The following is a 27,974-nucleotide window of genomic DNA, read 5'->3' as shown; positions in this document are numbered from 1 at the left end:
CTGCAACAAAAGCTCGGAACAAGCAAAACAGCTGGACAAAGAGGCCTTGGGATGAATTCCATGGTGGCTTTTGGAAGCAGTGAGCTGAAGGCCGAGGTGCCTGTCAGCATCTGCACTGAGTTGTCAAAATCTGATATAGTCATTTAGATAGTAATAGAGTGGACATGTTAAAAAGTAGCAGGCTGTGTTTCTCAGGCAATGCGAGCGGGGAAACCACCCGGTTGTCCCCTCTGAATATTTCAGACCATTGCTTAGAAACACAGCCATGACATCATGTAACTTTGGTGAGGCGCTCGTGCCCTTTTAATGCTTTTATATATTGCTGTACAGCATTATTTCTTTGTTTTCATGTTTATATCCTGTGTTTTTCTGATCATATGATATACTGTATGTTAGGCAAAGAAAGTTTATGAAAATACTTATTACAGCTTTCATCATTTAATTCTCTTGTCAGAGACAATAAGTGTGGGTTTTATTATCATTGATGCACTGCATTTCCTGTGTGATCATGCCTTGCAACATTTGATCAAACTGCATGTGTATTTTTCTTTTTCAGAAAGGAAAATGCTGTTATCCTAGTTACTGAATCATAAACGTTTTAGAGATACAAGACTGCTGCACACTGATAGCTTGCCGGATGCTAATTATTCAGGCAATCTCAAGTTTCAATCAGCTTATCCTAATGGTAGTAAAAGAACAATGCAATCATAATTTATTGCCCTTCCCATCACTAACTTTGTTTAGAACTATTGTGAGAGAGATATTAATCATCCCACTTTTGATCACAAAATATGTTAGCAGCACCATGTAACTCACTCTTTGCTTTTCTCTCATGTTGTACCAGGACATCTGCAAGGCTCTGTGGTGCCACCGTGTTGGGAGGAAGTGTGAGACCAAGTTCATGCCAGCTGCTGAAGGCTCTGCCTGCGGCCCTAATATGGTGACTTAACAAGTGTGTGTGTGTCTGTATGAGTGTGTGTGTGTGTGATGGAATGGGGTGGGTGATATGCTCACAAGCTTTGTCACCTCAAGAGTGGTATCACATGACTGGCATGAGAACCTATTCACTTCTGTTGGATTTTTTTCCCCCATTGCCTTTAAGGCAATTGAAGTGGTCATACCAAAGAGATTGCTAGCTCAGACATGGAGCTAGATACCTCTGTCTGTCATGTCTTTCCAAAAATAAATAAATAAGGAAGCACAGAGTTCCTTTAACTATCCTATCACTGAGATAACCTTTATTCCTTTTTAGCCAAAGGATATGATCCTTTGAGAAAACTTTGTGTTGTTTTGTCAAATGAGGACAGCATGTGTTTTGTCTTTTTGTTCCTGCTTGACTGTTGCTAATACACTCCATGGCAACATCTTACTAAATAAATCCACAAATGAAAGGTACCAAGCAAGAACCTCTCACAGACGTTTCTTTGCAATTATGGTAAAATTAATTAAATAATTAATAATAATGTCCTCTAACAGAACAACATAATTCAAACAAGAACACCGGAATTGACAACTCAGATTACCTGCACAGTATTAACAGACCGGACCGCACAAGACCAATGAAATAAGTCCATTTCAGAGTGGTTTTTCCCTTTAAGGCATCAGTTGGTGATTCTTTTTTTCAGTGTGTGGCTTAGTATTATCAACTGTGTGACATTTAGTACAAAAGAGGTCGAGCTTGTGAAGAGATGTCTCACACACAGACTCACAGACGCTCGTAGATTCCTCCTCCAAGGGATACCACAGACCTCTGAGTCAGTACATTGCACTAGACAAAGAGTGATAGTATTTTATAAGGTGACAGGCTAAACTGATGGAGAAACGGAACATTTATAGAGTAATTTAGTAGTAAATAGTGCTGATACTCCCATTCAGTTTTGCAATTTCAAGACAAAAGTCCTTGAACTGGGTGACACTGTGCTTTTAACGACGCCTTTTTACACACCAGTGTGTCCCAGTGGAGACCAATAAATTAACTTGTGAGCAAAGCGTTTGTACTGACTTCATTGTGTTGTAGATTTGGGTTCATTTGAGTGCAGTGTCAATAAAATGTCTCTTTGATAGAGGTACCACATTCTCCCTCCATTATTTTACCTCAGGGAGCAGCTGCAATTGGTTTGTTGCTGACGTGGCAAAAATATGCCATTGGGGTTCGGGCCAAAAAGCAATCTGTGCTCTTTATTTATTCTTTGTTTCTTTCCTTACTTCTTTCAAGATGATTGTCCCCCGAGGCTTGCTCGCTCTTATCCTCACTCCCCTGACAGCCTCTCATGGACAATTGCTTCTCAATATATTGAACTTGATGGTTTAACCCCGCCCTCTCCCTCCACGGGACAATTAACTGAACACAAACAATGACAGGCTCACTTAGGAATCTGTGGCACTCAGCCGCAGGGGGAAAACTGAGGGGAAATCAGCTGTTCTAGGTCTTAGTCAAGGACCACGAGATCAGTTGGAGGGGTGTGTGTATGTGTGTGCATGTGTGCGCGTGTGCAGTCATGAACACATAGTGAGAACGAGAACAGCTGAACATACGTCCCCCCTTAATACTAATGCATGAGCAGGTTGTGTGTGCACAGTGTGTATGCTTGAAGCACTCCAAGGCAAGCAGGTGAGTATATTGTGGCTGATTCACATGTACAAATTCAATTCGGTCTTGTGCCAGGAAACATTATGTGACATAATGTTGCTTTAAGTAAGTCTAGATTTTGAAAAAAGTATTCTCACATTACATTCAGGGATTTTTGAGTGACGAGCTTCTCATTTCGGAGCACATGATTTTGGTAATGACTCAGCTTTTTTTGATGCAGTTACACTAAATAACTTGATTCAGAAATATGAGGCACACATGTGTCCTGTAGCGTATCCACCATCTCATGCAGTCCACTCTGCAGAGAAAATGTATGAACATAGTTTTCCATTTAGTTTAATATTCCTCTTGTGTTTCGCCTCATGGAACGCATTTGGAAATGTTCATGGGTGGAAAGCCCCTTGGACATGGTGACCCCAGAGCTGTGGGGGTATCTGACAAGGTAATTGCCAACCTTAATGAAGCTCCTCCTTATAGGATAAAAAGGAGCAGCTGTTGACTGAATGTGTGTACATGGCTCTCTGCACACACCTCCAGTAAAATTATGGAAAATGCGTAGTAAAAATCTGTCCGATGGGGTGTAATGAACACTCTGACACAAAGGTTTACTCCCCACTAATAGCTTATAGTTTTTTTTTGTTTTTTTTTTTCAGAAGCGAAAATACATTAGTTTATTGATTTGTGCATTGTTGGCAATGGTATCTCAACTTGTTTCATATTTTATGGTTAATTGTCTTACTGTTTCTCTATTTAAAAATGAAATAAAGCAAAAGTTAAACACAGTGTAGGGCCACATGAAATGCAAATATGTGCAAAACAATGGTGAGTGTAGGAAAACATCCGTGACAGGTATGAGACAGTTTTTCCACATTTCAGTTGTGTTTGGCTTAGCTCTGTTAATTCTAGCTGATGACAGCTCAAGGTAGAGACTGTCCAAAAAGCAGCCCAACTGGAGTTTCACTAATAGATTGTGAGTATGTAACCATGGAAATAGACCACGACCTTTTTGACAGCAGTTAAACCTAAAAGCCATATCTTACAGGCCTCTTCTGTGGTTTGACAGACAGTCATCATAAAGAAGATAAAGGGCAGGGCCCATTGGAAAGTCTGTATGTTTTTGACACTTTTATGACATTTTGCTCTTTGCTTGTGTGCTCCTCTGTTCCCCTGCCTCCCCCTCTCCCTCTCATAATTCCTCTCTCTCTCTCTCTCTCTCTCTCTCTCCAGTGGTGTCGTAGGGGCCAGTGTGTGAAACAGGGTGATGAGGGCCCGAGGCCCACGCATGGCCAGTGGTCAGAGTGGTCGTCTTGGTCTGCATGCTCACGAAGCTGTGAGAGCGGAGTCACATATCGAGAGAGGCAGTGCAACAGCCCCAGGTATCCACAATAACACTCCGTAATGAACAAGTACAGGAGCACAGTGTTAGCAAATATGTAAGTAAGTATCCTGCTTATGTTTTGTCTCTCAGACCACTTAAATTAAACTTAAATTCTAAATATATCAAATGTTTGTTCACTGAACTTGTATTAGCTTAGCTTAGCCTAAGTTCTCTAATGATCACAGTGTGTCTTTTTTATTTCTACACAAACAGAAATATAAAAACTACAAGTTGTATTTCAGGGAGTAACATTGTATCTTAGCAACAAATTCATTTTTGTTCATTGTTCATTTTTGTTTATGTCACTTAGTAGACTTTAGTGGTGCTGGTAGGGAAAATGTCTGTATTGCAGTGACATTTTGCAGATGTATATTTCTCCAAACACCTAGCATTTCAAATTCTTAGATGTTTCAATAAATCATGCAAAGAGCTCTAAAATCCTCACCAAAAACTAATTGTTTATTATGCCATTGTTGCCTGCTAGACCAAGTATTTGAATCACATCAAAGATATTAACTGTAATTTAATATAGTGCATTTACACAAGATTTATTATGTGAGCATGCTTTGGAACAGAGGTGGTCAGTACTGTGTGTGTTTGCTTGAATCAAGGCCAAGAGTTTATTAAGACACATTATTAAAATAGTGAAGATCACTCACATGGGTCTGTTGCTTCATCACTTATCTGCTCACTTAGTCCCCTACTCATCAGTCACTCAGGATTATTTGTGCTGCCAGTCACAAAGGGGGCCCTATACAATACGCCGGGGCCTCCACTTCATCATTCCATGCCAAGATTCTGACAAGTGGCGGGTTAAATTAGACAGAGAGTGGGCAGGGAGGAAAGGTGGTGGTGTTGGTTAAGAGAGCCAAGGACAGGCAGGGGGTACGGGGGCAGGGGATGACAAGATGACAGAGACGGTATTTACAAGGCGAAAGATGAAAGGAAAGATGCCTTGAAAATGTGTTACTAAATGCATTTTTATAGAACTTCAGTGCCAAATGTGACACATTAGTAAATAGCACAGGTGAAAATTAATAGAGTGCAACAACAAAGATTTACTCAAAGTAAGTGTTACTCAGGACTTCATAAGGGTGAAAGCAACAGAATGTGAAAAGTTCACTAAAACATCATAACTAATGAATAAAGCAGGCAATTATTACTGACCTCTGTACAGTCTCATTTCACATGAGGGAGAATTGGACACAGCTAAAATTGATGCTTAAATATTGCTTGGCTCACAGTATGGATAATAAGGAGTTAGAGCCAACTGGCACAGTCCATTTTCTTCCTAATTACCAGGGCTATTGATGTGTTAATTGACCGTGACATAGATTGGTTCATGTGCAGGCTTTCACTTAAAACAGTGAGCAAGATGCCAGCATTGCAATGGAGCAGAGACTTAAAACATACATATTTGAGAAGATGTCAGGACTTTACCAAGAAAATACAAGTGAAATACTGACTTAGCTCTGTTTTGATGACATATTTTTCAATCCTTCTCTGCAGACCTGCATATGGAGGGAAGTTCTGTGAGGGCTCCTCCAGGTCGTACAAACTTTGTAACACAGAGGACTGTCCCTCCAACACCACTGACTACAGAGCACAGCAGTGTGCAGAGTTCAACAGCAAACAGTTCAGAGGATGGTACTACACCTGGAGGCCATACACTAGAGTTGATGGTAAGTATCCATCAGAGCATAATGCAGTGCTTGCTGCCCTAAGGTTTGATTTGACCGGACAGCTGTTTCTAGTGAAATAATATAATAATATTTATGTGAGGTAAAAATGCTGTTTATGTACTGTATATGTAGGATGCCTGATTATTAATTATTGTTCATAAACTAAGAACGGTAGGCAGAGTGACACTTTGCACAAGAGGTCAGTTAACTGAGGGAACTTGGGATCCATGTATCATTTTTCATCTTAACAACAATGCAATGGGCGTTTGCTTTTGCCCCACGACCCTCCGTTAAGTTTCAGTTTTGGATCTCCAAGGGAAAAAAATCTGGGCACTGCTGAACTGGAGAAACTGTATTTATTTATTTTTTTCATTGCAATAAACATTTTGCACTGCAGTTATTTTCTTTCCTTCCAGATCAAGATGTATGTAAGCTGTACTGCTTTGCCGAAGGCTATGATTTCTTCTTTGCCCTGGCCAGCAAAGTTAAGGATGGGACACTCTGCTCACAGGGCAGTTCTAATGTCTGTATTGATGGGCTGTGTGAGGTAATGCTTTTACATGTCAAGCAGTGAGACAGTACTGTGGTTTAGATTTTTATTGAATATGATATTATATTTGAAGCCTTTGAAGTTATAATTTTACTTTACTTTATTTTAAAGGTCATGACAAAGAAAACGATGATTATAGCTTTCAACTGTTGTAATTTATCTCATTGAAATGTTACATTTTATTTTTACAAACAACTTTGTGTCAAAAGCAGTGATGTTTTTCTCCCGCAGAGAGTGGGGTGTGACCGTGTTTTGGGCTCCACAGCTGTCCCTGATGCTTGTGGGGTGTGTAAAGGAGACAACTCCACCTGCAAAATTTACAAAGGACAGTACACCAAGCAGCATTATACTAACCGTAAGTTGGATTATTTCCCTTTTTCAGTGTATTGCTTTTGATGATCTTATTTTGAGACATTTTACTAGAATTGTGTCTTTATCTCTTACAGTGAAACAGCATTTTCCTCTGTTTTCACATTTAGTAGCTCATACACAGCTACAAAATGTGTGTGACTTGGTATCATAGTTCACATTTTTGAAACTCTGTCTTGTCTTAATCATGAGTGTGGTTTTAACTCAAAGTTTTACACTAATTCTCAGAGTACTATGGGGTGGTGACCATCCCAGCAGGAGCTCGGAGTATCCGTGTGATGGAAATGAATGCATCCAGCTCATACCTGGCTGTCAGGGACACACAGAGACACTACTACCTGAACGGACACTGGACCGTGGACTGGCCAGGCAGACACCCCATCGCTGGAGCCATTTTTGAGTACAAGAGACCCTACAACAGACCAGAGAGCCTCATATCAACTGGTCCTACCAATGAGACGCTGGTCATAGAGGTAAGGCATCTGGGGACATAAGTTAGGAATATATTTGGCTTTCATACATACATATATATATATATATATGATTTTGCTTTCCTGTCTCTCATTCCTCTGTGAGGCAATAAAAAATACTCTGCCTCAGAGTTATTAACCTATTCTTTCTCCTGTAGGTGCTGTTGCAGGGCTGGAACCCAGGTGTTCATTGGGAATACACTCTGAAGAAAGCTGATGAGAAGAGGAATCACATCAAACATAATTATACATGGGCCATCATACGTTCCCAGTGCTCAGCTACTTGTGCAGGAGGTGAGTGCAGACATGAACGACAAAAAAGATTTTTTAGTTGCATTATCATACTGCAGTCAAATCAGGTATTGGACTAGCTTTGTTTCCAAACAGATGTATAGTCCATTTGTTCCTCTTAGTCACAATATCCTACAGTTCTGGAAATTTAAAAACTTTTCTTTTTTTCCCCAAAGATATCATTTTGAAATTATTTAGGTCTAGTACGTTGATGAAAAAGGACAGGACACCTTTAGATCTTCATTCTGGACCACCAGCTAAAGCTCAGTCTGACCTCTGTGATCTATAATAAGGCTTTTAGCTGCAGGTTAAATGGAGAGGAGCGTTCCCATTATTACTGAGGGAACATTAGAAGCTCTTGTTTGGGACTGGTAGGACGTCTTCTTGTTCTGTGGGAGACCAAGGGACCTGCCATTACATGCACACAGACACACTCACACACACACACACACACACACACACACTGATAGATATGTGAAAACAAGCACACACATGCATGGCTTTGGCCACTGGCCTTTGTCCCACCAGAGGCCTAGTATTAAACCAGCACACATACACACACATACCTCTTGGGCAGACCCTACTATGGTGATTTTATGTTGGGGGTTTTTGGATAAATTGTATATGTGTGCATGAGTGTGTGTATGTAAGTGGTCATTTGTGTATACTCATACACATTTCTCTTTCTAAGGGCTTGTGCATGTGCATGAACAAAGCCCACAGTGTAGAGTTTCTGTTGATTGACAGTGCAGGCTAAAGTTCCCCACCTCGGTCTGTTGTGGTCCACCCTAACCACCTCCACCTCTTTGTGTCCTGATTGTAGGCCACAATGGGTTGGGGGGTCATTTGCTTTATTAAAGAGTGTGACTGACTAACTGACCTGAATGAGTATAGATGTGTAGACTGACCATGCCAGAGGCCAAATACCAACCAGGAGACCTATGAAGCCGAGATTCAAGGTTCACATGAACCAAACAACACCACCAGATGTGCGTTTGTGACAGGACTCAGACGTCAGGGTATTTCAGGGCAGATGTTTATTAGCCTCTGAGAAAGTGAATATTTATATTATATTTAGTTTATATGAATCAAGAAGAATCAAGAGTCTTTATTGTCATTATGTGAGAATAACAAAATTTTGTAAAGATTAAAGACACGAATAAATAGCACAAAAAATTTAAAATGAACAAAAAAAAATATAAAAAATATAAAACACAAAGTAAAGTAAGTAAAGTGCACTTAGTGCCAGTCTATGGTATGCATTGGACGTTTGATTGTGTGTGTGTGTGTGTGAGAAGTAATACTGTATGTACAGAAACAAACAAAAAAATGTCTTTGCTGATCACACATGCGAATGGCAGTGGGATGAAAAGGTACATGTTTAAAAAAAGCCATCAGCATACATATTTAATGATTGTGTGCCTGATTTTATTGATATTTAACCCACACAGGTCAGATGAACACAAAGTCGGCATGCTACAAAGACTTGAGAGTGCAAGTGAATACATCCTACTGTAATCCCAAATCAAGACCAGCTACTGGCCTGATGCCCTGCAACACCCAGCCTTGTCCTCCCAGGTCAGACCCTCTACTCTTTCATTTGTCAGTGATGGTTAATGATGCCAGTGCAATAACTCACTAACTGTAGTTTTGGATAATAAGGTTCTCCATTGCCACTGGATCTGTTTTTAGTGTCTCCCATCAGCCTCAGCTGTGCTCTTTGTTAATCAGCAAATGTTGGCTTGTCTATACACTAAACTAAGACACTGAACTTGGTAAACATTATACCTGCTTAACATCAATATGTTAGTACTGTCATTGTGAGCATGCCAACATGCTGGCAATTTATCTCAAGAATCATTCTGCTAAAGTACAGCTTCACAGAGCTGCTCATGTGGCAGTAGACCCTCCTTCATGAGATTAGAGTTGTGTGTGATCTAAATATCACAACTCATTCAACTCAAACCTTTGTAATGTCAGTGATAATCTGTGATTTCAAACATTTGTAAATGACCTCATCAGTATATCTGCACTCAATCTGGACATCATTAAAAATAGTATTTGAACATGCAGGCTTTTCCTCATATTTTCCGATTTCATGGTGTCAGTTATTCAGTCATTCAATTGACATACCCTGGAAGGACTCTTTACTGTATTGTAGGTTATGTGACAGCCAAAAACATTGCTGACAGCAACAGCTCGGGGTTGATTCGAGCCCATCACGTCATTGTGAAGAGTCTTGAGGACTTAATATTCTTATCTCTGTGTTTCTGTATCTCTCACCCTACTTCTCCATTCAGGGTTTAATCCTTTGTCCTCCTACCTCCTGTCCTTTTTACCTTCCTCCTCCCTCACACCTCCTCTTGACTGTCATATGTTACTGGTCTACATCACCCACACATCTGTTCTGTAATTTCTTGACATGCAGTGTCAGAAAGAGCTGTTTATTGGTTGAGTCAACTCTTCCAAGCTTTCCACACTATCTCCTCATAATAAAGTGAATGAAGGGTGTTAGGCAGCACCGGCTATATTCTCCACCCTTTCTCAGTCCAGTAAAACACCTGCTCTATAATGATGATAGTTTCCTCCCATGTAATGAAAAATAACTTACATTGTGGCCAAACCATGTGTGTGAGACAAGGTGAAGTTCCACTGGATATTCTGTTCATGTCTTCATCCAGTTCGGCAAGGTAGCTTACCAACTGTCAGCAATGGTTAGCTTCTGTCTTTGTTTAATACAGCAGGCCAAGGACTTGTAAACCTTTTCACATGCAGCATCACTGTGGGATCCAAGCCTCCAGCCTTATCAAGGCCATCCAGAGATATTTGAATATGTAGTTTACGAAACACTAATTCTTGGTGCATACATACAGGTCAAGGATACAGGACAAAGTTTTCTCCCACAAGTGTGCACCAGAAATAAGCTTGAGATTAATTTGCTGTTGGGCACCAAAGTATGAAATGTTATCATACACTGAAGTTCACTTCCAGATTGCTGTTGCCAATAAGACTTTTCTTGATGTCTTATAATGTCACTGCTGTCACTTAGACTGGCACTAAGAAATTTCCTATGATGCATGATGATATACCAGTTAGAAAGAGAGTGAGAGCAAGACCCGCTAATGGTTCTGTGGTTTCAGGGTGTAGCTCTGTGGGATATTGGCTCAGCTCTGTTGGTTTGGTCACTGTACCCTTGACACACGAGGCCAAGGCAGAGGATCAAAGATCAGTCAACATGGTTCAGTGTTGTGGACATCATAGGGAGTGGGACGTCTGTTGACAGGCAGGACATGTACAAACACACACACACATAAAGACACACACTCAGGGGAAATGTCCCTCCCCTGTCTGCGCTGCTCTGGACAGTGTCATGATGAGTAAAACCCTGGCCAGAAAACAAATCAGTGAAAGACATTTGTGGAATAACATTGGTTTTCATGACTGGGAAGCTTGAGATTTGGTGGAAGAAAAATGTTTTTAAGTCAAACCACCAACACAACAGTATAAAAGAGATAAATTACATGTTGGACATGTTTTTGAGTAAAGATGCTGCATTTATAACAGGTTATTGGCTACTAAATACCAATCAAAACTATGCAGGGAGATGCAGAATAAGATCTGAGAAATTAACTACCCTGAGTGCATTTTCTGTATGTGTAGTAATAATAATAATAATAATTTCTAAGATATCACCCAGACACCCAGACAGGTCAACGAGTCATCATGCTCACCATTTGACAATATATGTAGAAGACATGGAAAGGATCAGCCCCGTGTTTTCAGTGTGGCGAAGAGTTACTCAGTACTAACATTATAAATGTGATAAGGAAAATTATATCAGACTGTCATGTCACTGTAACACGACCCTCGTTGGTTGCTTAACTTTATTGCTTGCATAAACAAGTCAGAGGTGAGATCTTTGCTTTATTTTTTTGCATCAATGTGTTTCACTTATTGCATTTCAACAGCAGAAGTCTTTAAAATGAGTACTAACCAATGTGTTTGGCAGTGGTAATGCTATCAGGGATAATAAAGCTTGGCTGAGATAGCTGTAGTGTGTCCCCAAATGTAATAAAAAGTGAAACAGAGCTGCTAAGGTTAGCCCACATTTCACACAGTGAGATTCGTGAATGGGGCTTTTCGACACAGGCTGGAACCACACCAAATAGTCATATAAAATGCTTCTAGTAGAAAACGCTCCTTAAGTGACACTGTGTACAGTTACTACCATAGCTAGTATGCGACTTAGCAAGACATGCTAATGTTTGCAGCAGAGGAAAGAGATACCACCTTCCAAATTTTTTTATATATGGAGTGTCTTTCTTACTATGGCCCCATGCAAACCACTTCAACATGTGGAGAGATCCAAAGCGTGACTGGCCTTCCTTGCCGTCACAGTTGCTATAAATGGACATGTCCCGGGGGGTGGAGTTTATCATACACTTTGAAAAAATACATTACTTTGCACTGTCACCTCACAGCAAGAGGATTCCAGGTTCGAATCCAGGTCTGGGCCCTTCTATGCAGAGTTCGCATGTTTTCCCTGTGCCTGCATGGGTTTTCTGCGGGTGCACTGGCTTCCTCCCACAGGCGTGAGAGTGTGTGATTGTCTGCGTTTGTCTATTCACCCTGCAATTGACTGGCGACCAGTCTAGGGTATACCCTGCCTCTCGCCCACCGTTAGCTGTTAGCTGGATTGATGGACGGATGGATATTACCTCTGGTAATTGCTTACAGAGTAACTTCCTCTGTGCTTGTGCTAGTGGATTGTCTGCAATCATTAGCTAAGCACAAAACATAGTACAACCTATGGGTATCCATCTTTGCTGCAGAGTACATGTAGAACTGAGGACTATCCTTGCGCAGATAAAGCAGGACAGTTACGGTACAGTAGAGGCCTGTGTCCCAAGGAAGAGCAAGAGCATTCATCTGGAGACTTTTGACAGCTGCTGTTGAGGCGTCAATTCCTCTGTGCCTCTATTCTGAGTATTCCCATGTACACTCTTAGCAATGGTCTGAAATATCAGCCAAATTCTTGCAAATGAAGTGGACACTGCTGACAAGTTGTGCTTTGATTTATGAGCAGAGAGGGGTTTAGCTGAGACTCTGACCTCATCTTAGTCAGTGTTGTCCAGAAAAGTTTTGTTGTTGAATGTCCAAATGTGACTTTGTATCCTGCATGTAAAAAGTGTTTTGTTATGCTATGGCCAAGCCAAGCTTTTTAAAATAGAACACTCATTATTTCTCGACATTAGAAGGCCTTGCTCGAGACAGGCCTTGTTATATCTCTGTTCCTAGACTGCAGTGCCTCTAATGAGTGAGTGTGAGTCACTTTCTGTTTGAGTGCTTGCTAATTGCTTGAAATATAATTAGGATTGTCTTATTCTATGGTGAAAGTTCTGTTGTATTTGCAACACTGTATTTGTCTGTGCTAATTTGCATATACAGTATACAGAGAATCACATATACAGGATACATGCAGTTATTGTGTGTGATGTTATTGTTGCTGCTATCAGCTGCTATTTGGTATACACACACAAAACACACACACACACACACACACACACACACACACACACAGAGGAAGAAGACAGGACTGGGTGGGAGAGGAACAGTGGTGGTGTCTGATTACTATTAGGCTCGCTCCCACCCAAACTCTCTGACACTCTCATCAAGACTCCCAAGAAAAAATTTTAAGTGTCTCTTCTACGCCCCATCTAATGAACACTGCAAGTTTAAAACTGCTGTCTGTTACTGTAACACTTATTCACAGATTTACAGAAGTATTTTCATATACACTCTCTGTCTTTGATTGTCTTCTTCTGAGTGCTTTTCTGTGAAATCTCGTCTCTTGCTTATGATGTCATCCCTTTCTTAATCTGTGTCCCAGCACCTGCTGAAAAATCCCACTGTTTCTGAAAGATTTTCTCAGGGGTTCAGTATTATACAGGGCACCAATATGTGGTCATCACTGAAATCATGGAATCCTGCTTGCCATGTATCTCATGTTTTATTGTAACCAACAGCTGTTCTAAAGGGGATTTTTCCTCTCCATAGCAGTGTGTGTGCCTTAACATTTCCTTCTTGCACACTTTGAGTATGCCCCCCTGTTTTGGAGCAGCTATCCTAGGAAAATTCCTCGTGGTGACCACAGAGTTGTCTCATATTCACTGACACAAACTAGTGACTATGTTGACAGAAAAAAAATATATATATATATATATATATATATATATATATATATAAAGTCATCAGAAAAGGGAGCCATGTCCTCCAGAACTTTGTTAGGTCAGACATTTTAAGTAATAATGACATGCTTGTGGTTCATGGTGTCATCATGTGTGGTGATGTCCAGTACACTGCATTGTGTAGTCCTTCTTAATCTGTTTTCATTGTTGTATTCAAGTCAAACTGGTACTGTTGATCACAGTGCTCTACTGCCAGCTTTACAGATTACCCCCACCCAACTTCTACACTCAACAAGTTGTGACTCCACCAGATGTTATGTTAGGATGGCTACCATTGTACTCCACCTATATTATGAACTATATAACTGTATGGGGCAATTATTGTCACCAAGATCTGTAAAGAAAACACACGCTTTGCTGCACGTGCAGAAGGCTAATAAAAAAGCCTCAGTACAATGTCCACCTTACTTGTCATTTACGAGGCTTTCAACCCCATCTTGTGGCCTGCCTCAGCAGAGGGAGTTTGTCAGTGAGAGAGTTTAGTTATTTTCACATGATGTAATTATTAACAGGTAACTAAATAACAACAAAGACACAGAATAAAAGCACGAATATGCATTAAACAGACCTTTTTGACAATAGACATTTTGACTACAGGCTTTTAATTGCTGCATCGCATTGATGGCCAACAGAGCTGTTGTTAATGCTATTAGTACTGCACTTTTACTGTTATGACAAGCCAGTTTGGATGCTGTCGGTAAGGTTTCAGCAGGCAACAAAGAAACAACAGAAAGAGTATCAAGATTCAAGTGGGCAAGACTTAATTCAGAAAGTAAAACAACACATAAAGTGGACAAGGAAGGAAGGACCGTTGGCATGACTTTTTGAGTGAGTTTATCTAAGCGCATAGGTTAACTTATGTTTTTAATTTTTACTCAACAGAAGACACACACATGTTCCTCATACTGGTATTTCAGTCCAATTTAACTTGACTCTTTTTGGTAATAGATTCACCAGTGTTGTCACAGATTGATAATTATGCAATCCATTTAGCGGTCAATGGGGAGAGTGACATTTTTTCTGCTTCCAAAGGTGTCATGAAACAAAAAAACTGGAGTGTAGTAAATTCAATAAACTTTGTGGCTTCCTGTAGGAATAAATTGCAACCCTGGTAAGATAAATAAATGAATTAAAACTAACATTTCACTGTGAAAGACAGATCACGTAGAGCTTTAATATCTCAATTAATGTGCTCCAACGTTTGTTAAAATCAGATACAGAAAAGGGATATATGACTGTGTACATTTATGCACATGAACCAGATTTATATTGCATATTATGTTTCTGTGCTGAAAGTTTTTGTGCATGAGGGAAGAGGGCATACACCAAGGAGGGCATGAGGAAAATCTTGCTCAGTGTTGGTGGATTTATGCTGACACACTATTATTATCTGGAAGCCAGAGACAGTGACTGTTTCACTTCCAGCTTTCAGTCAGTACTTAACTGCTTACTCATACCTTAGGATACTGTAGGTATAACAGATGCTTCATTTTCATCTCAGTCTCTACACACACACACACACACACAGAATTTGTCTGCAAGTGCGAGGGCATGGCCTCTGTCTGTCTCACTGTCTCACTACCCTCTGTCTCTCTCTCACACACACACGCACACACACACACAGGCATAGGTCTTTGAGGTCAGTTGTGAGACTTTTCTGTCCTACCACTCGCCTGTCCACACACACACACACACACACACACACACACACGCACACATTGCACAGAGCAACAGCGGGCTTGATTGTAGGACCTCCACTGCAGTGTCCATTACCTGGGTGGCTTCTGGCTGAGCTGTAAACATAACCCTCATGGCCTGGACACTTTGATGTGACGTCTTTTTTCTGTCTGACCCATCAAACCCTGGACTACCACATATACACTCGTGCACATGCACACCCACACACACGCACACCCACACACTGATACCACCAAGTAGCCAGCCAAGGATAGCTGTCATTCAAACTTTGTTGTGCTCGAACAGCACTTCCAATCTTTCAGCAGGGATTTGTGGGTCTGTGACTTTATGACAAACATGCTCTGTCTGCTTGTTGTCTGTCTCACTGTCTGTATCTTTTAAAAGTCATTTCTAATTATGTTCATGTACACATTCTCTCTCTCTCTCTCTCTCTCTGTCTCTCTCATGTACACCAACACAGCTACTCCCTTGCTCCCTCATGGTTACCTTAGATGTTAATGTCTTCCCATTTGCCTTTCTTTTCTCCCTGTCTCTCTCTATCTTACTTTCTCTCACTCTCTCACATTCCACCGCTTACGAAGTTACACACACCGCCCCTATCAGCATTTACTCACTAATGGATTTGTGCGTTTACTCTGGATTGATGAAGCAGTGATAATAGAGGCTGTAAAGTAATCTCGCAACTGTTTACCCTCTTCTCATGACCTTATCTCCTTCATTATCTACAGCTTTGGCTGCTTAAGTGTACCTATGTTTATGTGTGTGTGTGTGTGTGTTCACCCATGTATTCGTGCATGTGTGTGTATGTGTGTTCGGAAGCATGGGAAGAACCAGGTATTGGATCACACTTGCAACAACACTACTTTGCTGTCTACATGTTTTGTATTTCATAATATGTGACAGATTTCAACTCAGAATCAGAATCAGAATCAGAATTCCTTTATTAATCCCTGGAGGGAAATTCTTGTTTTTACAGACATTGCACATGCAGTATTCCCGACCAAGAAAGGAGAAAAGTGCAGAGTATAAAAAAATAGGATAAACTTAATAAAGATAGGATAAACAAAACTAAAATCTCAAAGTACAGGTATTTACAAAAAACTGTATTCAAATTTTTAAGAAAATTTAAAATACAGGTATGTGCATGTGTAAAAAGCCAATATGTACATTGTCTATATACAGTGAGTGTGTCCATCACAGTGCTGATTGTGAACATCATATATTTCAGTGGAGTTTCTTGGGAACTGATAATCAGATAGTTTGTTAATTATTAAAATCCAACTAGGGTCCATCTCTTACTTATCTAGAAATCATAGTGCCGTGAAGGAACTTTTAGGTAAAGTAATTTTTCTCCATTTTAATGTGATTTTGACTGAGGATGCAACATTTGTTGCACATTGAGTGCTCATCATTTAAAAGTTAATTGCAACTCTTTTGAATAAATAATCAATATCCCTATATTTATGATATTATTTTCTTTGGTAGAGAAACATTTTATGACCGTTACCAGCACTTTTCCATTCTTAGTGGGTTTATGACCCATCAAGCTTTGAATCAAGTTAGTTTGTCAGACTTCAAATTAGGGCCCGACTGATACTGGATTTTGACATGATGTGTGTAGTTTATGAAACCACCACATATACCAACATGTCTGTGATAGGCCTCAGCAGGTACTTTTGGTCCGCCAGTGTATCAGTTGGACTTTACCCCACACAACAGTTCATGTAACAGCATCAAATTTGCCCAATAATAATAATAATAAGTTATGTACCTTTTCCTATTGGTTACAGTCAAAAGCTCCAGGCTGCATTTCCATGCTTTTATACAGTTATTTAAAGTCTTGTGCTGTGATGTATACAGTCTCTCAGATTTCATATTTAGCGTTCATGACATGCATATAATATAGTTAGTGTTGCTGTAGTGTTTGGGTTCCTGATGATCACATAATTTGATTCAGTTTTAGGGTTAAATCAACCAGAACCGGTTTCAGTTGTACCTTTGTTCAGTGTCTGGTATCATGTAGAATATTTTTGTTGAACTGAACTGAAACATATTGCCCTAGTACATGCATAATGTTTTAATGTTTTAGGTATTTTTTTTTTTTGGAGGTTGGGGGGTTCTAAGCAACTGGACAACTTTTTCAAAGTGTTTGTGGGCCGCCTACATGCTAATGAAACATGTGCTGACTAACCAAAACATGCATGCTAGACTAGACAAGCTGGCTGTGGTCATCAGTCCAGCTTTGCTATTCTGAGGCTCTGCAGTTATTTTATTTTGCAGTGTCTGCACCCAGTGTGTTGGACTGGACAGGCATTACATCATGGAAAAATGTGTCTGATGCCCATTCACATTTAGAACATGATATCATTCTGTTTCACCGTATGGACATACACTGATACAAGCAGAGAAACACCCACACGCTGACATATACACGTGAGACGCTCAAATACAGTGGCACAGCTATAAACACTGGTCAGAGGTTATTTAGTACGACTGGTGAGCATTTCAACAGCGTCATGTAGATCTCAGAGACCTGACACTCTGTCCACAGCATACCTGATCCCCTGTGCCTCTCGCCACAAAGAATGATGCTTACTCATCGTCCAATAACATTTCCAAAGAACAGCCCAAGCAAAGATCAGAAGGTGGTCAATAACTTGATATGGCATTAATCAAGATATTATGCCCAGGGCCATGCCAGTGGGGTCACTAAGGTGATACATTCATGGTTTCAGTATTAATTAAGGCTCTAATATGTTACACACATTAAAGCTTTTTTCCCACTGCAGGTTAGGTGACTATATTTTACTTTCCAGTGAAGAAACTGATATCTGAGATGTGCCAGAGTGATATAAGAGACCCAGAATAAGAATTCATGTATGCCAGTATGATGTCATGTTAGAGCAAGTTGGTAAATGTTATTACATAATAAATCCAGAGGATCAGTTAACCACTACAAGCTTGGACAGGATTACTATGATGTAACATAGTAATCCTGTACAGTTGAAATATTGAAGGAGAAATACAAATTAAGATGCAGTGAATATCTTCTCTCTTGAAACCAGTAGTGCAAGCACAATATGTCCAAATATATCTCAGCTCTTGAAAGACTTGATGTGGCTGTAAAAATTGTTTTAGTTGATCTGCTAGCATCTATTTATGTGTTAAATGACACCATGAGGTCTTATTTCCTATTTCTGCACCAAGGGCCAGTAAATATCACGTCAGCATGTTAAATACACTATACAGACAAAAGTATTGGGACACGTGACCATTACAGCAACAGCAACTTCAATAACCTCATATTCTAAATACATAGACAGCTTTGAAGCTACAACAGCTCTTCTGGGAAGGCTTTTCACAGGATTTTGGAGCATTTCTGTGGGAATGTCATTCATGCAGTAGAGCATTTGTGAGGTCAGACAGTGATGTTGGTGATAAGGCCTTACTCGCAACCTACGCTCCAGTTCATCCTAAAGGTGTTTCATGGGTTTTGAGGTCAGGGCTCTGTGTGGACCAGTCAAGTTCTTCCACACCAAACTCATCCAACCACGTCTTTATGGACTTTGCTTTGTGCACTGGGGCACAGTCATGCTGGAATAGAAATGGACCTTCCCCAAACTGTTGTCACAAAGTTGGAAGCATAGCATTGTCCAAAATGTGTTGGTATGCTGAAGCATTAAGATTTCCCCTCAGTGGAAGTAAGGGGCCCAACCCCTGAAAAAGAGCCCCATCCCAATACTTTTGTCTATAAAGTGTACATTACACTGTTCAGTTTGATTCATTCAGTTAGATTTTAAACTTACCAGCTGAGTAGATATCTTCATCTCTGCATTGCCTTCATCATCCCTCACATCATCCTTTGATGATACAACAGTGTATATCTTCCTCCTGACAAGCTATAACACATTTAAGAACAGATGGAATCTCTCTGTTCGTATTTATTTAGATTCTCTCATGAATGTATGGTGTCCTTCAGAGCTATACTTGTCTAATCCTTCTTATACAACATTCCAAGTAAGTGATGCACCAAATTATTACAAATAAAGTTTAGACTGTTAATATATACAAGTCCATGTGCTAAAAGCAATGTTTTGGGGTTGTTTGGGGTAGATCTTAGGAGGCTGGGCGAGTACATCGGGGTGAGGTTTGGGAGACGATGACAGAGTGTGCGATGAGCGATTGAGCTGCCTGCACTTTGAGTTTTGGGTCACTTGGGATAGATGCAAAGAAGTTTTGAGTAAGAGAGCAGGAATAGGCGGCTCTGGGATTAGGTGACTTAGACTTGAGATGAAGTGCTGAAAAAAATGCACTAGAGATAACATAAACTCCACTGTCCCGAACTGAGCACTCATTAGGGTGAGGAGACTGTGCTCATTTTATATGTTCAAACATATAACATATTTTTTGCAATTGACAACACACATGAAGACGTGCGGTACAAATGGAGGTAATTATGGATGAAATATGTGTTGATGTTTAGTTTTAGTGCTGAAGAGGGCCTGAGTTTGGAGGTGGGGGACATAAAACTGTACAGTGAGGTTTAAGTTACAGTTTAAAAGCCTAGTGTTTTGACTGTTCTGACTTGCTCTGAAACCAGTCAGGCATGAACAAATGTCTTAACACCCTATAGAGTTAGGCCTGCAACAGTCTGAGTTCAATGATATATGAAGACTGGAGTTTGGTCAGAGATAAATATTCCTATTTATATTGCTTTATTTATCACTCGCATTGTTATTGTTTGCCAATGAGTCCTCTGTGTAAAGATGCTACAGAGAAGAGAAGAGTTAAGAGTTACTTAAGCTTTTGTTATACATACAGTACATCCTTGTTTTTTAGTCTTTTGAAGTGTTTGAAGAAGAATAAACTCCTGATGCCACTGGAGAAGAGAAGTGATACGACACGGTCTACAAACACTATCATTGTACGGTTATTGTGTCATTTGTGAATTCCCACAGGCCTGTCTGAATAAGTGATTGAGGAGCTGTGTGTGTTGACTCAGCGGGCTTGTGTTGTGTTGTCCCAGCTGGTCTGTAGGAGCATGGGGGTTGTGCAGCCGGAGCTGTGGAGGAGGGGAGCAGACTCGGCAGGTCCAGTGTGTCCAGAGAACCAGCCAGACTAATGTAGACGACCTGGCTGACTCTCGCTGTGCTCAGCCCACCCCGGCCAGGAGGCAAGCCTGCGGCACACACAGCTGTCCACCAGTCTGGACCACTGGGCCGTGGTCACAGGTAAGCAGGTGTGAAAGTGATCTGCCATGTGAGAAAGAGAACTTTCAGTGCATTTACACACAAGGAAGTTAGTGCATACTGCTGCAGTAGTATGGCAGGAATAAAAACACTTCAAAGTTGCACGCTCGCCATTCAGCCTTAAGAGCTTTACACACTGTGTTGTTAAGTGAACCTTAGCATTGATGTCTTCACCACATTTTATGGCAGTGATCTCAGTGGCTTTAAACTATGAATGTGCCCATTGAGACCTCATGGTTTGTTCTCTGTCCAGTTCCTATACATTGTGCGAGGTGACTTGTCCCACTTTTAAACTTTTTTAACAGCCATTTTACCCCAGATGTCCTTAACTACTGGCCACAAACGGTGTCCAGTTTACTTCCTCTCTGGCACTCTGTGGCACAGTGTAGTGCGTCACAACCCCCCAGTTGTCTTGGATATAGGGCAACACTTTCAAGATTTTGATTTAGGCTGTGCCATAAGGTGTTTGCATAGGATCAGAATGAATACTAGAGGAATTGTTGGACTACTACAAAGGATTCATAAAGGAACTAAAGCAGAAAAAAGTCACTGTAGAGACTGTGTGTGTCTGGTAGACATGCTGAAATGCTCTCTGTGCCGAGTGGAATTTTAAGCTCTTAAGCATTTTTTTTCTATGCTGAAGCCAGTTAAAAGCTACATTATTCCAAATCCTGGGTTAGTTTTTACAAATCTTTACCTTCAGTAGTAAGAAGATGGATTGGCTGCCTGTTTACCAACACTGTATTCTCGTTGTTGCATCCTAATCAGATGATTTACCAGTCATAAAGATGCAGTTTAAAACATTCAAGGACATGTAGAGTTACATTTTTGTTTATTTGGCAGTGTTCTCGTAAGTGTGGCAATGGCTTGAGGAAGAGGACGGTGCTGTGTGTGAGCACCAACCCAGGTGCCCAGACACAAACGCTACTAGACAGCTTGTGTGAAGGCCTACCGAAGCCCGCCAGTCAAGAGCCGTGTTTTATCAAACGCTGCCAGAAGCAGCGCAAGATCCAGTGGTTTGTCTCCACGTGGCAAGAGGTAATTCAAGAGAGGTTAAAAAGACTGAGCAGAAAAACAATAAGTACAAATCCATGCACTGGTAATAATACACTATTTAAAATATTTTTTTAGCTCTTGGAAAATAACTTCTCTCTGTTTCTTCTGTGTTTCTTTGGTCATCCAGTGCTCAGTGACTTGTGGTCGTGGCTATCAGACACGCTTCATCAAGTGTGCAGAAAAGGTGTGTATTATATGTCCTGTGTTTACTCAAACACATGTCCATTCCTAATTTTTAAAATAATAATTTTAAACAAGAATTGAATCTCTCTAAATCCCTATTTGTTATGATTTAAGTTTCCTTTTTTTCTTGCACTGCTGTGTCTATAAAATATTCCAAATGAATGTGTTATACAGTGACACTGTATAAGGAAACATGGACACACACAAAGGAAACATGAATATTTTTGGTTTCCATCATACAGGACACTGCAGGAAAATACAGAGAGCTTGCTGCCAAAAAGTGCCACCATGTACCAAAGCCCACAGTGGAGCTCCAGAGACCCTGCATCCTTGCTGAATGCCCCATCCGCACTACCCCACCAGTCCACCGATGGAGCACTTATCATCACACCTATCCACCTCCACGCTTCCCTCAACCTCCGCCTCGAGCAGAATGGCGCTCATCGCCTTGGTCTCAGGTATGTCAGTTAGCTTAGATCAGAAATATACAGCTGAATCATGCAGGGAACATTGCACTGCATTTGACTGACAAGAGAGGGAGACGGTGTTATATGTGGTTCATAACATTCATAGTGTCCATTATCAAGGTATTGTTTGTTTATACTCTACAGTGTACAGTCACATGTGGAGGAGGAGTGCAGGCCAGGACGGTCCAATGTCTGGTCCAGGGGAAGCCCTCTGCTGGCTGCGCCCTCCATCTTAAACCCTCAATGTCCCAGGCCTGCAATACCAATTTCTGTCCTCAACCTGAGAAGAAAGGTACTGAATCTCTTCTTTTAATCTGTAGCCTGAAGAGACTTTTCTTAAAATATGCTGTTAGAATTGAAACATGTTCATATGTTGTTGTTTTTTTCCTTTTCTCCTACAGACCTTGCATGTAGGGATTACTTCAACTGGTGCTACCTGGTCCCCCAGCATGGAGTCTGCAACCACAAGTTTTATGGCAAGCAGTGCTGCCAGTCCTGTTCAAACTCAAACCTTTAATCATACAGAGTGACTCTGTCTGTGACACGAGCAGTTAAGTAGTTACATAGAAAAGAGACTATATTTGACGTCCATGCTTGAAGAGACAGTGTTTTTGCTTTCAGCGTGTGGCGAGCACTGAGAAACAAATGACATTTCAGTGGAAGCGTGAGAGAGTTGCAGTGCCATTTCTTCTTGCTGTGATGCCGGACATCTGGATACAAGAGCTTGATGCTGACAGCACTACACAGGAATGTGATCAGGACAGTACAAATAAAGGAGGACTATGGATTATTAGGAGGAACTAGCTTGATTAAAGTGAATGGTACTGACATGTCCAAAAGAAACCGAAAACCTGAAAACTTCCAGCTTTGTTTATATAAAGTATGCAACTGAACAGATCCGTACCCAGGACGTCCAACATCTCCCATTCAACCACAGGCCAGTGATGGCAGGCCAACAGAGAAAAAAATGTTGCCAAGTTTCAGGCACTGCCACGCAGCAACATGTGTTACGCCCAGGTCTGGATTACAATCCTTGATCAATTAGAAATCTGGGGTCTGATAATGAAAAGGATGTTTCAAAAAAACAAGTAAGAAAACACAATTTTACTCGAAGGCTTGACAAAAACCAGACTGGGAATAATCAAAGAAGGCCTCCTTGATAGCTGGAAAATAGCAGGGAACTTTGTGCTGTAAAAAGCAATACAAGGAAAAAACCTTGCATCAACTATTCTGATGATGGGTCAACGCTGTGTAAAGTGACTTCATACTCTGTGGTGCTACAATGTCACCAAATCAATGTGAAATCCAGCAAAGAACAAATGAATTGTGTGACCCATGTACAGTATTGTTTGTTTTATTTATTAGCTTTACAATGCAGCTTTGCTGGAGGACTGTATTAATAAGCAGTATAAATGTGTTCATTTATTAGTCTACCCTTAGCCCATCACCTTTATATTTTGTATTATGTTTCATAAGATTTCATGCTGACAAATTGTACCTTTTTTATTCATTATTCGTTTATTTTATTTTTGGAAAAAAAAAATCTGGTTTAAAAAGGCCAATTTAGTAATGTCAACGATGACTGATGATCATTTACAGCAGCTGCTGAGTTGATTCCTCCATTTTTCCATTACATTGTCCAACATTATTACACAAGTCATGTACTGCATGGACTGATATGGCATAAAAAGCAATGCATTACATATTAGTTATGGTTTAAAAGCAATGACAGATGATGGCTGACGTTATTTCAATGTGATTTTCACAGTGTAAATGAATTAACAATAAAAAAAACGTGTGTCATGTCAGCATCTCAGCAGTGGCACGAGTCCTTGTTTCATTCCTTTCAGCTGTCAGTTTGAATGAATTTGGTCTTAAATGTCTAAATGTACTCTTGAAAAGGGACGGGTAACTTGACCCCGACAGTGTTCAAGTGGCATGATATATCATCATGTCCTGACAAAGTGCAAACTGCAAACAACAAAGTGTGAGCAAGGGATCTAACAGTTACAGATCATCTGCAGCCTTTGAAGTCATGTTTGTGGCCAGCAGATAAATGTAAATGAAATATTCACTCGCCTTTGAGCTCTGTTTTTGGGCTTCACCAGCTAATACTAGAAATATCTTGCTCTTTGGCATCTAAGTGCTCTATTATGTTTAACTAGCTAGTTGCTAACTTTGTCTTGAACACAGACATACAGTTGCTGATGACAATGAGGGGAACTACAGAGTGTGAGTTCTGTAGGGTTTAGTCTATCATTGACATCTTTCACTTCAATGAAAAACTATTTATTTAGTGCAGCCCTTCCTTGTCTATGATCTTCCAATATGGTTTTCTGCCATGGCTGCTATTTTTAGTATGTAACTTCCATGAAGGCATTATAGGCAAATGTGATATTGAGGTATTCAAGTAAACTATATTGTCTAATTTCCTGGACTGAGCCATCTGTAGGATCAATGTGTGGCTGGTGCAGCACCACCACACTAATGATGAGCAATATGTTGTATCTTAACATGAATATGTTTATGATGCACGGTATATATATAAATATTGTATATGTATATAAGTTAATTCTACGTTCTATTCCTCACTTTGCAATGTGCAGCACATAAGCCGCACGCTGGCAAAAGAGTAATACCAATGTGGTATTAGCCATTTCAACACCTATGACATATTGTGTCTGGGCTCTGCTCTTCAGTCATTTCTCAACAAGTCAAGCAGACACAGATTCCCAAAACAAAATCCCCATTGTTATAATCCCCCGGGCAGAGCGCTAAGGCCTTCAGAGGAAGGGTAAGGGAGGAGAGAAGAAGCGTGTGAGGAAACAGAGGGAAATAAAGTAGAAAGAAAAAAGGGGAGGAGTGAGGACATCTATGTATTTGGTGCTGTCATGGAAAAATGCAGTGAGAAAAAGAGGGACTGAGCCAGCGGGAGAGGTGGGTACAGAGAGAAAAGGGGTTTTCCTGTGTGTCAGCCACCTCTCTGAAGTTGATTTATAGCTGGTCAGCTGTGGTCACTCTGCTACTCTGTGTGTGTGTGTGTGTGTGTGTGAATTTATTAGTGAATAAATGTTGGCCAGGGTCGTAGTGATTTTTTTTCTTGCTTTTTTCACATGGAAATGTCTACAAGATGTGAAAACTGTCTTATTAATTAATTTTAATTTGCTTACAAAAGCAGCACCACACTCACGCACTCACACACACAGTCAGATTACTCTTACCACCCACAAGTTTGTGGAATTTACTGTCATCAGCCACTCTGCACCCGCGTCATGTCAAAACTCAATCTCTTTTAGCAGAGAACAGAAGCACAAACGTACAAAAAAATGTTATCTCTTCACAATATTTCAGTGGTGAAACAAAAGCGTGAAGATGATCACTGGATTTCACCACTATGTCAACATTAAATATTAACTATATCAGTAGTGTGGCATGATATATTACAAACATTTCTAAATAAAACTATATAATGTCTAAATATGATACTGTAGTACATGACTATCTGTGTCATATTATGTCTGAAGCCACCATCTGTCTGCCTGGGGTTCATCCCACTGTTCAAAGATACGCAGTACAGTCCAGGTGCATTAGAGACTCTAAATTACTGTTAACTGTGATTGCAAACTCAAAAACAAGTAATTTATTGCTTTATTGACTTACATTTTGACTTATATTTTGATTGTGAGAGTGCTTATTTTTATTTATTATACTGCCTGTTTGCACCATGGGTGAGAGGACTGAAATTTCATCTGTGCTGTCTGTCATGCATGTATAGCATATTTGACAATAAAGTTGACTTGACTTGACTTGACTTTCATTAGACAGCAAATATATTTCTACCTCACTCAATCTGGTGAAAATCCAACCACACAAGAAGAAAGGGACTAAAAGGATGGCACACTTTTGTTGATACAAAGATAGTGATCAGACAAAGTCTTCCTGCAGATGACAAAGGTGACTGAGATAAATGTGGCAGCATTTAAAGTGTCGCATAACCCATGTCAGGTAACAGAAGAGATTATCTGTCAGAGAGAGACAGGAAGACAGAAAGCATGCCCTTTCCACTTTAAAGAAACTATGTTATCTCTGAGTGCATCTGCTTGGAGAAAGCTGGTTCTTTAGCCTTGAGGCCACACTAAGAAGGTTCATCTGAAGTTACAGGGTTATTATCTTTCCATCGGGATGCACAGACAGCAATCTTCCAACACCTTTGATTGCTTTCTCTTAGCTATTTGAATCACCTAGCTGGAGATGACCTGCTGCCATAGTAATAAGGAAAAAATCAAACCCAAATAAAAATAATCCTTGGAGAAACTCTTCAAAGAAATATCCATTCAGTTCCTTATTTATTTGCAAATGGTTTTCAAAATCAGATATAATGACCTCCAAAATGTCAATCTGAAAACTACTGTAATAATTGTGCTTTGTGTGTGTGTGTGTGTGTGTGTGTGTGTGTGTGGTGTGCAGAAAGAGGGAGAGAAAGAGTGATGGAGAGAGGGAGAGAGAGGATATATAACTCATACAGTAAATTAGTAACACTGTTCACTGTACAACAGTACCCTCTGCTGACAATAGGCTATGTGTATGTAGAAAGAACACACCATGTGCCCAATAAAACAAAGAAAATGTGAACCGCTTGGTACGAATCCACTTAAGGTCGCTTTTCATCTCCTTTTCCCTCCTGTGCGTCCAGTGTATTGCATTGGTGACATCTAGTGGTGATATTGCAGATTGCAGCCAAGTGAACACCTTCCCCTTTGATCGACTTCTTTCCCTCATCTTTGTTTAATAAAAGAAAGGTTTATAAGATAGTCAACCTTTCTGTTCTGCATAGAACATTCACTTCCTGGAATTTGCTGACACACGTTGGCGTCTCTCTGTACATTGTGTATAAAACGCTGTTCAGATCTTTTTATTTATTTATTTATACATAAGACTGTGTGCTCAGATATGTGAAGCGGAGTGTGTCAGACATTTAGTAAGTAAAGGCTGATCACTGCTAAAGCCTGGTTGCCTGCTGTTACTGACAACATTCCTGAGGGATGCAAAACTACATTACTAAGGTTTTTTAAGCCAAGCCAGACTGCATAGTGCTTTAAATACACTAATACCAATGCTTTAAGTGCTTTAAATACACTAATACCAATGCCAATATCAAGTTTTATCTTCAATGGGACAACACTGCAGTCTTAGGTTCTTACTCTTTAAACTCAGTACGACATATTTTAGCATTATAAGCCTACTCAAGAATTGCATTTAGGTCTGATACAGTGTCTTCATAAATGTATGGATGATTTGCTGTGTAAGAAGTTTTCTTCATATCGAGAAAGAATCTCAGGGTTTTCATCAAACATGCCTTCCGAAACAAGACTCTATGATTAAGAAATTTGCCTTTGCCGTGTTGGAAAAGTAAGTTCCCTGACCGGGAATCGAACCCGGGCCGCGGCGGTGAGAGCGCCGAATCCTAACCACTAGACCACCAGGGAGACACGTAATAACCTGACTTTCTCATAATTATAAGTATAGTTTTGAGTATTCCCAACTGACTCAGACTATTTCCAACTAACTTGTAGTGTTAAGTGCAAACCACAAAGTGAATATTGTATAAGAAGAAGAATCTTCTTATTCTTATTCTTATACGCTTGACGATCGACGATTGAGGTAACACCATAAGTGACTACGCTACCCCTACTGGCCAGTAGGCGCTGTAGTATCATGTCGCGTTAAAATGACTTGCATTAGT

At 40.3% G+C, this 27,974-nt stretch overlaps 1 protein-coding gene and 1 non-coding gene across 2 annotated transcripts in view; one reads left to right on the top strand and one right to left on the bottom strand.

The window, feature by feature from the left end:
- The window catches only part of LOC124065338 (A disintegrin and metalloproteinase with thrombospondin motifs 16), a 50,505-nt gene extending 26,485 nt beyond the window's left edge, over positions 1–24,020 (top strand). The window contains exons 11-24 of the mRNA XM_046400627.1: positions 845–940; positions 3,818–3,966; positions 5,478–5,650; positions 6,067–6,197; positions 6,432–6,555; positions 6,798–7,042; positions 7,198–7,333; positions 8,782–8,908; positions 20,303–20,507; positions 21,369–21,563; positions 21,709–21,765; positions 22,007–22,222; positions 22,376–22,523; positions 22,633–24,020. Of these exons, the coding sequence (XP_046256583.1) occupies positions 845–940; positions 3,818–3,966; positions 5,478–5,650; positions 6,067–6,197; positions 6,432–6,555; positions 6,798–7,042; positions 7,198–7,333; positions 8,782–8,908; positions 20,303–20,507; positions 21,369–21,563; positions 21,709–21,765; positions 22,007–22,222; positions 22,376–22,523; positions 22,633–22,748 (2,118 nt within the window). The 3' untranslated portion in view covers positions 22,749–24,020. The remainder of the gene's footprint in view (positions 1–844; positions 941–3,817; positions 3,967–5,477; positions 5,651–6,066; positions 6,198–6,431; positions 6,556–6,797; positions 7,043–7,197; positions 7,334–8,781; positions 8,909–20,302; positions 20,508–21,368; positions 21,564–21,708; positions 21,766–22,006; positions 22,223–22,375; positions 22,524–22,632) is intronic.
- A 3,625-nt stretch (positions 24,021–27,645) lies between these two features.
- trnae-cuc lies at positions 27,646–27,717 on the bottom strand. Its single transcript has one exon. It is a non-coding gene; the product is annotated as a tRNA-Glu (tRNA).
- Between the last annotated feature and the right edge of the window lie 257 nt (positions 27,718–27,974).

The sequence above is a fragment of the Scatophagus argus genome, chromosome 9 (assembly GCF_020382885.2).
Source record: "Scatophagus argus isolate fScaArg1 chromosome 9, fScaArg1.pri, whole genome shotgun sequence".
NCBI classification, from domain to species: Eukaryota; Metazoa; Chordata; class Actinopteri; family Scatophagidae; genus Scatophagus; species Scatophagus argus.
Note: the sequence above shows the minus strand (reverse complement) of the source record. Positions and strands in the feature narration are given on the sequence as shown.